General features: G+C 37.1%; 1 protein-coding gene across 6 annotated transcripts in view; it reads right to left on the reverse strand.

Moving 5' to 3' along the window:
- Positions 1–13,464, reverse strand: part of LOC107079938 (uncharacterized) — a 42,779-nt gene that overhangs the window by 28,484 nt on the left and 831 nt on the right. For 5 of the 6 annotated variants that reach the window (XM_069184391.1, XM_069184393.1, XM_069184394.1 and 2 more), the window contains exons 2-18: positions 13,270–13,405; positions 11,283–12,528; positions 10,801–10,915; positions 9,418–9,530; positions 8,624–8,759; positions 7,917–8,130; positions 6,725–6,848; positions 5,130–5,298; positions 4,602–4,777; positions 4,229–4,372; positions 3,504–3,665; positions 3,144–3,259; positions 2,743–2,783; positions 2,226–2,320; positions 1,661–1,820; positions 1,266–1,373; positions 761–928 (exon numbers count right to left, since the gene is read on the reverse strand). In XM_069184391.1, the coding sequence (XP_069040492.1) occupies positions 761–928; positions 1,266–1,373; positions 1,661–1,820; positions 2,226–2,320; positions 2,743–2,783; positions 3,144–3,259; positions 3,504–3,665; positions 4,229–4,372; positions 4,602–4,777; positions 5,130–5,298; positions 6,725–6,848; positions 7,917–8,130; positions 8,624–8,759; positions 9,418–9,530; positions 10,801–10,915; positions 11,283–11,285 (2,044 nt within the window). In that variant the 5' untranslated portion in view covers positions 11,286–12,528; positions 13,270–13,405. The remainder of the gene's footprint in view (positions 1–760; positions 929–1,265; positions 1,374–1,660; positions 1,821–2,225; positions 2,321–2,742; positions 2,784–3,143; positions 3,260–3,503; positions 3,666–4,228; positions 4,373–4,601; positions 4,778–5,129; positions 5,299–6,724; positions 6,849–7,916; positions 8,131–8,623; positions 8,760–9,417; positions 9,531–10,800; positions 10,916–11,282; positions 12,529–13,269; positions 13,406–13,464) is intronic. The other variant, XM_069184392.1, reaches the window with a different exon arrangement.

Below are 13,464 nucleotides of genomic sequence, written 5' to 3' on the forward strand. Positions count from 1 at the left end.
TACAGCGAGCTCATTCCATTCATTTCCAACAGATCATGGTTTAATTTTGTGCACCTCCACTAATTTAGGCTTGTCATAGTACAGTGGGAAAATTTTTCCTCAATCAATATTTAAGGTTTTTTTTCTTCCTGTCTTTTAGTTTTTTATTTTTCTTTGCAGTCTATCCTGACCTTTAGCTTCATTCGCCCATATATGTGTTCTGTTGGAGCAAAAAATCTACTTTAAAAAAAAATGTGATCCATCATTTGTGATTCAGCTAAATGGGTTGCCACAGGAAGAAAGTGAATACATTTGCTTTGATAGGTCTCTCTTAAACTACAACACCATTGACATTTCTGCAGAAAAATAACAGAATTGAACTCCAGCAGGGAACTTAAAACACTAGGCTAACACTAGAAAAAAAACCAGAATACGCTAGAAACTATTCACAGAGTAAAGAATTCTGTTTAAGCAACTCCAATGTAGGAGAACAATTGTGGGTTAAATCTTGGTTAGCAATAGATTAGCAATCCTTTTGTTTAAAGGAATATTATTAGAAAAAAACAGATGGAGAAAGATATATTTTAAGGACAATACTTCTGTTTTGCTGAGTTTTATACACTTTGCATTATGGGCTTTGCAACTAACGATATTAGACATACAAATCACTTAAACACTTCTTTACAGTGAAAGCACTGTTTTCAAATAAATGCGTTATAAAAAATAACACATAGTTTCTTAATTGCTGAGTTCCAATCATACAGTTTAAATCACACTGCACCTTCTAAATTGTGGGTTGAAGTGTGGTTTGTCAAGAGCTCAGGGTCAGCGCCAGTGCACAGTTTGAGATGTGCTGTGAACACACTGGGGGTCCACTGTGTCTGAGGTCCAGATTTCTCTTCATGAAACAGATCAGCTTTCACCCAACCCAATGTCACAGGAGCAGAGCCTATAAACCACAGAGTCACTGTATTTTAGCAAAAAATTAAAGCTGCTTGTCTTTACAGTAGGCATATACAGCATATACAACGAAATGGGCATTCTTAAACATTAAACGGTTAAGCAAATAATTTACCAACAAGCACAACCAACAGTATCATTACCGTACAAGTATATAACACAAAACTTAAAACTTAAAAAATCTATTATCTTTTTTATTTTTGTTTGGTAATCAATAAGATAGGATAAAAAAAATATATCAATATACATTTTCTAAGGAAGTAAATCCAAGCAAAATGTCTGTTAAAGTTTAAATTACACAAGCTGTCAAGCAAAAGGAACCTTACCATACAAATTTGGGACATAAATAACCTTGATGACAACAGCAGGTTTGTCCTTCAAATAACTGATTTCTCTGATATCAGATGGGTCCAGGGCATCAAAGATAAAGATATCTCAAGAGAAGAGGAAAGCAATATACAGTCAATATTACCCTAAAAGGACACTCTTACTGCATTTATGTACAGGGATGCATGTGATTTGTAGTACAGACATGCTGCACAGTGTAGAATCGGAGTAAATTCTAAAAGAACATAATCATTTTAATTCTGATTCGCTACACAATGCACAATTGCTACACACTTGTCAAAAGTAAACCTTAGATCAACTGGGAATATGTAACGTTAGAAACAACATAAAATCCACAAGGTAATAAGCTGGAGAATGTAATGCCATACTGTACCATTGAAGAGGAGTTTGTATTCAGTGGTGGTTTCTTTGTTGGGTGCTCTTTTCTCAACAGATGGCGTTAGGAGACTGGATTTGGAATGTAGCTTCACATTTCCATAAAGCACTGAAGTGATAAGTTTGACAGCAAGGGGATCAAAGTCCTTCATCCAGGCCTACAAAGACAAAAACAAAATAGCCATCTCACTATCAAGTTGACCATGCGGGCAAAAATGCAATAAAAAGCAAAGGCATCTGATTACATATTTTCATCCTGGGGCACAAAACCTTCAATGGCCTGAGAATTTACATGGAAAGACTGCCATGATAACAATAAACTGTCTAAAATTTAAAAAAATCAAGGCAATTTTGATCTAGTGTGTACTATAGCTGACAGAATTTACTATAGATCATATGATCCTCATAAAAAACTATTTCACAAAGGACTAATGTCTTGTGTAATTCATATACTCTATGTACACATAAAGACACTAACCGAGCAATGATTTAGAATGTTTACCGTAGTTTCTTATATTATCTCGGACTACACTAGAAAGAGATTAACTTGAGGAATTGCTCACATGATTCAAGCTGTCCGTTTTTGGCAGATTCAAAATCAAGTTGACAACAACATCCTTCAGCCCAATTGGGAGAATATCACCCATGGAGATTTGAGCTAAACATTCAAACAAATTCACATTGATTAAACAAAGACACCCTTCAAGTTTGCAGCACTTTGATTCAACATTTATATGACAAATTAATCATAGGGGTTGTCAGTAAAATGTGAAGATTTATGGAACAGCCACATTTTTATCACCGGTGTTTGAAAACTTGAAGTACTAATTCAAGCAATCCTCGATCGATCATTATTTTTGAGCAGACCTAAGTGGAGCACTTCAAGAGAACAAACACAGGTGAAAATTACATCATAAACATCATAAAGCAATGAACAGACTAGGACCTGCTCAGGGTTCTGTTTACAATGTTATTTTAAACTAAAAAGAGATCTGTGCAAAACTGGAAACGTATAAATTCTAGGAAGAAAATGGTAACTCAGATATAAAGGAAAAGCCGGCTATTATAAGCCTACTGTACCATTTGCAGCTGTCTTCTTTGGAAATGGTCCATAGAGCAATCTTGGAAATAAAGAACACATTTTCCTTTGGAGATTTAGATTCTGACATAAATTTGCTCTGATATATATTTCTGCTGTGGTTTACATGCAAACACAAAAATAATACAGAGATGTAGCATACAGGCTTAGTCGTAAGAATTGCCACCCTTTATCTTAATCGTATCAATTTATTAGAACAATTAGCAATTAGTTGTTCAACCAACAAATGAAGAGATCCCAACAGCAAAATATGACGTTGAAGAAATATATTATTCTGAATAAATTAGGAAATTACTGTTTCAAATACAGGCTACCTACTGTATACTTATGCCTGCGAAAGTATAAGTAAGTCTAAAAGAGTTTTCTTTATTAGTGATCTTACCTTGAATTGAATCTATTTAACTCAGGGATATCCACTGGTAGGCCTCCCTGCTGCAGGTGCATCCATGACCGCTGAATGTCTGCTGTGAACAGATGGCTAGCATGGTCCAGCAACACCTGAGCATGAGGCACAGTAATAGCTTTTTCTGAGAAGACTCAATCCTGAGTTGCTTTCTGTGGGTTTGTTGAGTATACAAAATAATTGTGTAAAAAGAACCCTAATCTATCGAGTGCCTTTGGTTTGGACACATGGGACTGTATAGTACAACTAGTATAACCAGCAGAATCATGACTTTTTCTGGCACATGAGGTGAGAGAGTGGGGTTGAGAATGACTGCAATGGCAATTCTGAATACTGTACCTCTCTCATACTCTGGTAGTCATCAGCTGCCATCAGTGGGTCTTTGAGCAACATCAGCACTACAAGGCAGACATCTTCCATCACTTTCCTGCTCCAGTTTTCCATGAACAGCTGATCCCAGACCAGCAGGACAGCAGGCAAGTCTAGAACACTCATGAATCCCTGTGAAAAATGACATAAAAACCAGTGAGCCTAATGGGTCAAATAGCCACCTCTTGTCTGCAGGCTTTCTTATGCTCTGAAAAGTACAAAGCACCAGGTACAGGTATGCTATAAAGATACCAGTGGAGCAATTCTTCATGTTCTCAGATGACTAAATATACAATCTTACAATATAGCTTAAACAATATGTGTCTCATATTATATCAATATGTGTTTATTAAATGTTAAAACTACTGGACTAACAGTAGCCTGGTAACTGTTACTGTAACTAACACTGCAAGGGATTGTATTCTGAATCTACCAAAAACAGGACAGGTCCTGGACTCTAGGTCTAAAGTAAATGAAGACAATTAATATATTTCAGTGATCAAAGTAAGGGTCGACAGTAAATACAAATATACATATAAATCATATTTATGCCTTTATACTATATTAACTGTTTGCTTTCCAAAAGGGTGGTCCAGGACATTCAAGTACGGTTCAGTTTAAATCTGTGCTTTCTTCACTCATACTGCAGCACACAGGTCACGCAAAGCTGTGCAATTACAGTTAAATGGTCTTACTTCGCCCATCCATTTACGGAGGAAGATAACAGGATTTGCCAGGAGCTTTTTGGAGATAACCTGTGGTCTGTCTGATCTGTCTGAGAAATCCAAAAGCTCCTGGGCCTTTTCCCTCTCTTGAGCTATGAGTTCCACCAAAAAATCCTGAGAAAAATAAACAAAAACTGAATGATTCTCTTCTTTAAGTGGACTCCATAAATCAATAAGTAACATAGAAGAGTCTCTCATATTTGTCAGAAATATATATTGATGCTGTGTGTTTTAGAAGTAAAATGTTATGCAATTAAACCTTTCAAGTGATAAACATGACACTTTTTTTTGTGAAATTGTACTAAATATCCAGTGCTTGCAAAGTTACAAAGTTTTTTCAGACCTTAGAATCTAAAACCATGTTTCTAGATGAACAGAGCTGAAGGTGAGCAAAGAGTTCTGGATCATTTTCTTCAACATGCCTCATCACATTCTCAGCCATTGCAAAAATCTCTGGCCAGCAAGGAAACTTTTGAATAAGACAATGAAGGTACATGGACAACTCGTACAAGTGTTCAGCTAAAAAAAAAATAGAAAAATAGAAATCATTTTATAAATATCCATGCAAAATCATTTTATACATATCCATGTATTTACTTGGAACACTTTGCTTAAACTTAGAGCAGAAGAAGGGATGATATAGTAATTAAAAAAATTATCTTGCATATCTCTTGCATAAACATATATCAGTGTTTTTTTCTCCTACTTGGATAAAAACAAATTGCAGTGGTGCAGTTTCAATGCATGAAGGTTTGGATTCTGAAGGAGATTTGAGATTAAACGCCTTGCTATCATTTAATTAAATATGTGGCATCATCAAGACGAACACATGAACGTGAGAGTGAGGTAGACAGCGTTACACTATTCATACCTTTGGAATCTGTCTGTCGGAAAGCCATTTGCAAGGGAAAGAGCCAGTGGATAAGATAAGGCTCATAAATCCCGCTGTGGACATACAGGATGTTGAGCACTTTACTGGATTCACTGATCATTTGTTCATTGGTAGCAAAAGCTTGCATAGAGGGAGTCCTTTCATATTTCTGTAAAGATGAATAATAGCATAAGATATTTAGAAGCATGAGCAAACTCCTTGCTGCACAGTAAGCATTAAAGACATCCAAACCATCTTAACATACATTGACATGAAATATTTTCTCTAACTCTGTTTTCTGTTCTTCATTTCACTTTTATTTTTTGGTTTGTATTTAACTTGGTCACATTTGAGCCAGTATTTCATAATTGTTTTATTATTTTTTCTTGTAACTTTTATTTGAGTTCCCAATTAGAGGCTTCTGGTGCCGTTTTTACCCTCAGCCTCTCGCCACCTTTATTAAATTCTCTTTATTCATCTGCATTATTGGGCTTTGTTTCAAAACAGTCAAATTAATATTCACTTTAAAAATCTGGCACACATAGCTTTTAGCGCAGCATATTTCCAAATGCTAACTGTTAATTAGTAAAATCACACTGCATATTGTAAGTTATCATGATAGCTGTATTTAACTAGGTCTTTATTTTCAATTCCAGCCCCTCACATACAATTAGAGGTTACCAAAACACATGATCCTAAACACCTCTGCTGAATTCTATTACAACCCAGGAATAATGGGTGAAGAGTAATGAAATGCTCTGTGGGAGAGCTTAGCCAGCCAGCAAGGAAGTGTGGAACAGACATGGATAGTGGTGTTTCCATGTAAACATGAGCTTTGATAAGGCACAATGAAGGAGAGGCTGCATGTGACAGCAGAGCCTGGGTTACAGCTGTAGTCATGGTATGGTCAGTCCATTTCCTTGAAAAGTTTAATAAACCACACACTTGAACAGCACTACACGTGTAGAGACCCTTAAAACAGAAAGCATACCCTGTGCAAGGTATCTCAAAGTCACAAATCTCAACGTTCCACTTTCTGATGTTTCACACTAAACTAAACAGAAATAATTACATCTTATCAGTTGATTCTTTTAAGAGTTAGTTCTTATCACATGCATTTATTGTCATCCTTCTCCTTTCTTTAAGAGTGAATTGCTACTGACACTAGGAATTGAAACACCTACAATAACTGAGGGTAACAGTCGAGTTCTAAATGTCAGATAGAAGAGGCTCATTAGATGAAATGCATCATTCTGTGGTGCAGAAATAAGAGCCTAGGTGAGCGTGTGTGTCCTCCATGGGTTTGTGATACTAAAGGCTACAACATTACAACAACAAAAATAAGAAATACATAAAATAAAGAGGTCCCCAAAAGTTGGGAGGACAAAGTTGGGAGGTGGGTTAGAATTACAAAAAAAAAAGAAAAAAAAGCTACAAAATGTTTAGGTGTAAAGAATATAAACCTGACTTGTGAATGTCTTAACTCTGATCGGACCAAACAAAGCGGCTACACGCGGCTAGAAAGAAATTAAGGATGAAAATGAAACACAGAGGATTTTTTTCTTTCAGTTTCTGACGCTAAGAACGCTCATCACCTCCACTACCGCATTTTCAATCAGCCCAGAGATGGGAGATCGAGTAGCACTTCTCAGTTTCAGCTCAGCTACCCGGCGTTCCACCATCCGGCCAAATTTCTCTCTGAGAGTTTTCTCAAAAGTCCTGAAAGAAGAATATTGAAATCTGGAGAATTAAGACATCTCTCTTAAGGCACCTCAAGATGGGACATTACTGTGATTAAGCTAACGGGACAAAATTTGAGATCTGGAGAATTATACCTTAACAGCTCTTGTGGTTCACAATGTAATTCAAAGAACATGCTTGAATAAAATAGCGCTGATATACGTTATACTGTATACATTATATATAAGGTAAAATAGGGAAAATAGGAATTGTTTAAACATATAAACAAGCAATTTACGTTAGCAGAGAAAACAGCTCTAGTTAGATTAAAATAATTACTTTGTGAACAAAGTCTTGATGAATAATGAAACTCTCTCATTGGTTTATTGCTGGATGCAATATTGTCTCTTAGCAAAAAAAAGTCTACCCAACGAAATGCCTTTCACAGAATAGCTTTTGAAACAAATATGGAAAAATAGTCCACTACAAAAAACCCTTTCCAAGAGCCAAACTTCCTTATTCCCCCACAAAATATAAATATCTGTTATAAATATTATAGTGTTCTGTTAATTAGCCAGAATATAAAAAGGAAACAAATCTCGCATTGTGAAAAAGGCAGAGCACAGACACACACAAATATCCTAAAGTCTTCTATTATAAGAGTCTGAATCAGCAACTCTAATTAACTCCTGTTACAATCTGGAAAAAGCTAAATTAAATATCAGGGTTTGTATTATCGTGCTTGAAACCTCCTTATCACATACCAGTATTTTATGTAATATTTTAAGAAGAAACATGTAAAACAATAAAGAGCTCAGAGAAACACTGCAGGAGGGTCACAGGACACGAGTGGCTTTTAGGACTCAAGCAAAGTTTTAACCTGGGTTTAAAGATGCTGGAAGCACCTCCTTCCATGTCAGCTGGAGTGACTGACCAAGCAAAGAGAGAAAGGCAGTCAGCCACATTCTCATGTAGCTCAACCAGTCTATCTGTCCTTCTACCAGAAGAGCTCACAGCACAACCGGCTACACAGGACAGGTGAATCGTAGAAGATTACGGCAAAGCTAATATTGATTTTTTCTGAGGTTGTGCAATTTCATTACTTACCAGAACGTATCCGCGTCAGAGAATGCCTCTGGTTTCAGCAGTTGGCCAATCCATATAGCGCCCCGCAGAGACTCTGGCAAGAGCTGTCCTTTCAGCCTCTTGCAGACTGTGCCCATCCGGCCCGGGTCAGAAGCAAGGACAGCCGCAACGGAGCGTCCCAGCACCTGACTCTCAGCACAGTGCAGAGGAGGGGCCGGAATCTCACCAGGCTCTGCTGTAAGGGAGGTGTAGCACAGCTGCTGTTTACCTGCTCAACACATTTCTTTCCTATTTTAGTATAAATTGAATGAACTTCATCTCTATATATACTGTATATCATTTTCAGGACCCCTGTTGAGCAATATTATGCCTAGACATATCAAGATTGCCCCATCGTCTTCCGCTTCCTCAAAGTCCCGCCTCTTCACAGCTTGCCTGTACATCTGATCATTCTTTTGCTTGCTGTAATTGCTGTATCTTCCTCTCTACTGTACATCTGATTTCTAGCACGTTACTGTATCATGCTGTTAGATCTTTCTGATCTTTCTGTTAGACCACTCCATGCAAGTCACTTTGCACTGTTCATTTCTGCAGCTCAGCCATTGTTCTGTTAGTCTGATTAGATTTTCATGACCTCTTCTCTGTTGTGGGATATTCATCGATTTAAGTTGCTTGTATAATTGATAAAGTATGATCTTATTACAAAAACTGGTGTTTCTCAGCAGTACCTTTAGGTTTTAACTGGAAAACAGACCCTCTCCGGGTAGCAAGATGCAGATCTTCACTCTCCACAGAATGTGGACGTCTCCTTGCCATTGAAGCCCAAGCAGATGGACTTTCGATGGAGTTAAACTTTGGGGCCTCCTAACGGAATTAATACATTAACAGAAACTAATAGGTGCATCACTGTCTTGTTTTAAAAATGTTTTTTTTTCATAATTGTATTACAGTTACACAATGAATACAGTTACACTTTGAAGTACTGTATGTAATTTATTGTTCTTATTTGAAAGAAATATCATTAAAAAACAAAATGAAATTTTAAGTACAATGAAATTACATTTAAAAATAGGGTTTCATACAGCACAAACATGTATAGGGTGTGAATAAGAGTGTAGGTTCCTGGTCAGTAACGATCTTGCTGGCCCTAAACAGAACTCAGAAGTCAAAAACGTCTTTGTCAATAGAAATTGAAATGTAGTCCATGCAAATCAAACAACTATTTGAAATTTCTGAACATGTTCACTACAGGTGCACTTCTGGTTACATTGTATGAATAATAAACTGCACACAATTTGGGAATACTGTTTGGGACTGACAACAGACAGCAAAAGCAGGGGCTAAAGGCTAAAGACTGTGATCTGAACTACATTACAGAATGCTTTAAAGAGCAAGATAAAGAATGAAGAATGAAGACTACATTCCAATTACTGTAATGCAGGTTTTGACTTGTGCATAAAGATCATCATTGTATATGTATGACACACACCTTCAACAAACATAAAAAACAATTAAGACATACTTTTTGCTTTTTCTCCTCCAGAGCCAGCATTTGTTCCATCTCTGAAGTGACCATGTGGTAGGTATCTTTAATAAAATGCATCATTTCTTGGCTCACACCGCTGTAGTCACCATCTGTGGGAAAATGCATCAGCTGTATCAAAATGCAAAACAAATATAAAATCATTTTTGTTTTAGGTCACCTCGACACTGCTTTTCCCGCATTCCATTGGTATTCAAAGCATTTATACTGCAATAACAGTATACTTGTGAAATGACGCTTTTTGCAGTATTATCTAGTAAAATAAAAATAATTCATTAACAAAGTATGCTGTCAGTCCCACCAAGTGTGCTCTCAGCTTGCCTGAACCTCCTCAGTGTAAGCAATTTATCATTAATAGATGGAGTGAATGAGATACAGTATACACTAACAAATAGTGATTTATATGGACGTATTTAATCTGGAGCTCTTCACTAAAGATCTGAGTAAAGACACTGGATACATTACATGCTTTCATGAGATAGTATTCTGTAAAGACTATGATGCTTTTGATCACAGGAAATCCTTTATATACGCATGTATTTATACTGGCACAGAAACAATTTACTAGTTTTGCACTCAATTGAAAATCTGACTCACCCACCAGTTGCTGTTTTCAAACCCAATAATTAATGCCAGCTTCAAACTGAGTGCAAACAAGACACCTCTACCAAACAGAATGCCATAGAGAATTGGGCCTGGCATGTAGAAGTTGTGGGAGTATGGAACTAGCTAATCAGCCATTTTGTTAAATGCTGATAAAGTGACATATTTTAAGAAAAGTTTGGATGAGATCAATTAACTACTAAATACCAAACAAGCCGAATGGGCCAAATGGACTCCCCTCAGTTGTAAACTTCCTTATGTTCTTACGGTTGAGGCTTACGGTTTGCAGGTTGGTCAATTTATTCTTTAACGTGAACAATGCAGTATATAAGCTCAGTGCCCCCGGTTTATTTCTGATCGTGTGATGGCCATTTAAAGGAGATGATTAAAAAATGAAAAAAATCAATAATTATAAAACAAGATAGACTTATCTTAGCTTTGTGTCTGAATGACCAGTTAGACGTTTCCTCTTTATTGTTTAAACACAGCCGACAGGTCATACTCATGGATCTTTCCCAGCACTGTTCATCTTTCATTTCATCTTTCCAATAACCTCATAAAGTAAGAACTAAATGGGTCCAATAGATATGTGAATAATGACAAAATGTGTGATTCGGACACTGATGATACTACTACATCAAATACCAGCAATGGTGATAATGACAAAATGAAGCTTTTTTGCTCCTGAAAGACCGTGCCGAAGAAAATCCTATTGTCTGGAGCTCTTAGAAATCTCTTGACTTTGCTGTGACTCATTACCAGGTCTTCTGGGACAGCAGCTGCTCTCCACTGCTCTTTCACACAGTGCATCCAGCTGCCTGAGGGATTCATACTCCAAAGAAGCTTTCTCACTCTCACACAGAGAGAGGGAACACTGCAAGGAAGATGAAACCAGCTATCTGAGCATTCATAAATGATCACACCCCATTTTAATCGTGTTGTTGATAGTTTACAAAGGAAGGCAATCAACTCATTACGTCCAAAATAAAATAGCATTGTTATGATATGATGAAGAGAATATAAAAAACAAACTTTTGCATTGAAAAAAATAAATGTTGAGTGTATACACACTCAATTACAGCAGCATAACATACAAAACTCAACAGTGTACAGTGCGAAAATATAGTTTTCTTGTACGGCATTAGGATCATTATAGAAAGTAATATTCAAAATAAGTTACTTCACACATTCCTAGAGTTTTCAAGGTTTATGGGTGTTTTCAAGATAACTTTCACACTGACCATCTGTGTAGTCTGATGGAGGAAACCACCCAAGTAGTCCTCTAAAAAGTGTCCACCGAGAAGGCCCAGAGGGAGCTGGCTCTGTGGGTTTTGCCTCAGGTGGGATTCAACCTCTTTGGCAAGGGCTGCCCTGAGCTTTTCATAAACCTGTGAGGAAAACTGTGATGAGATCCATTGTAAACAGGAATCAAAACCCCTTACAGGAAATTGAACAGTCTACACTAAACCTGCCACCATCCACAAGATACTTACAAAGATCACTGGGAGAAAATGTTTTTTAAACACGTTTTTGTCGCCACACAGTCATTTAGAGTATCCTTTGCTACAGCAGAAGGCTCCTTGTCTAAAACCTCAACTGTACTACATCCTGTGAACCTTCTTTTACAACAACCTGTTGCTGTGCATAAATGCTTTACCACCAGAATGTATTTGGCTTTAACAGTAGAAACTATTTTGCTGGCCTGTGGCATGAATGCGTCTTAAATGTTAAATCAAAAGAAAACAATAACCAAAACACATTTGGAGATTACATAAACAAAAAAAGATGCACTGTAAAACAAGTGATTTGAAATTGATTGGTTTTAAAGGCACTGCTGTGTAAAATAAAGAAAATTATTATACAGCGCACCATCCAAATAATCTTAAAATATTCTAACTATATTCTACAGGTGTGGTATTAAAGTGTGGTTTGGCAGCAGCTCATTGTCTGACCAAAAGGCATTACAGGGGGTGATCAGGTCAGCCCAGTCCATTACTGGAGTACAGCTCCCCTCTGCTATGGACATTTCTACAACTCGCTGTCTCAGGAAGGCAGGGAGTAGTGCCAAGGATAACATTTTCTCTCCCCTGCCCTCTAGTGAGCATTGTAAGAGCATAAAGGCATGTATTTCTAGAATTAGAGGCAGCTTCTTGCACACTGCTTGTGCTGTATTTCTTCTAAGTTGAGTGTTATTTAACTTTGACGATGTTGCTGCTGTTGTTGTGCTGTTGTGTAGGTTGGTTGTTTCCTTAATGTTTTTGCATGGGAGCAAACATACATTCACTTGTGCACATGACAAAAAAAAAACGGAACTGCAAACTCTAGTTGAGCTTTTGCAGCTGCACCCACTTAACTTATGCCATGGTTTGTCTGGTAACAGCGTATCACCAAGGCAGGAGTCTAGCCAGGGCGTGTGGAAGCCATGATTTCCCAGGGGCTGCAGGTGGTGCAGAACTGACCCATCTCCCATTTCCATTTTGACGTAGTCTAGGACCAGAGGAAAAACTACATTAACTTACTGTTTTAGGTATCTGTTATAAGTGATGTATCTGCTGGCAGACTTAATAGGTTCAGAGAATTGTACATAAACAAATGTAATATTACTATTTATATTCCATTAAGAAATTACTTAAAAATCAAGAGAAACTTTTGCCTGCCATTTGAAAATCAAACTATTGTTCTTCTTGTTCTATGGCTTCTGATATACAAATGCATAATATATTTTACTTGTGTTTAATAGCTGTAGCCACCCACACGATTCGCTAGAAAACTTTAACAATTGCGAATTATGTTAATCAATGACTTCTGACCGGATATTTCCCATCAAAACCGGACGTCAGACAGACTTACATGTATCAGTGGTCGTGCTAGCCAAAGTCACTAAAAATAAGTTACAATACACACACAAACTGTGCATGACTCTGTATGAACTCTGTAGGAGTATTAAGCGTTGTACACAATTATTTCTTCTCACATGGCAAAATAAGTTGAAGGACATGTTCACACAACAAGAGTTTGATAAACCGATTTTCCTCCATATTGTAAAGACTTAACACTGAGTTCAGTTACTAAAATGTTCCTTCCACGGTCTTAAAAAAGGGGAAATCACTAGCAAGTGTTAATATATTGTTCAAAATACGGCGTCATGGTAGTAGAATACTGATGAGTGTACAAAAAAGCGCATGTTTGCACAGAATAATTAATTTTAAATGTAAAGCACCCACCTACCCTTGAACTGGATAGTTTACGTTGTCATAGCAACTGTCATGACTACGTAGAGGTTAGCCGGTGAAAACTCAATTTCGTCGCTATTGTTCCGCCAATATTTTTAAAAGAAATCCATCTTCCCGACGTGTCTGAATTTCTGTAAAGAAGCTTTAGTCAGAACAGATCAGAAAGAATAAAAATAAATACACAGAAAGC

This window comes from Lepisosteus oculatus, chromosome 26 (assembly GCF_040954835.1).
Source record: "Lepisosteus oculatus isolate fLepOcu1 chromosome 26, fLepOcu1.hap2, whole genome shotgun sequence".
Taxonomy (NCBI): Eukaryota; Metazoa; Chordata; class Actinopteri; order Semionotiformes; family Lepisosteidae; genus Lepisosteus; species Lepisosteus oculatus.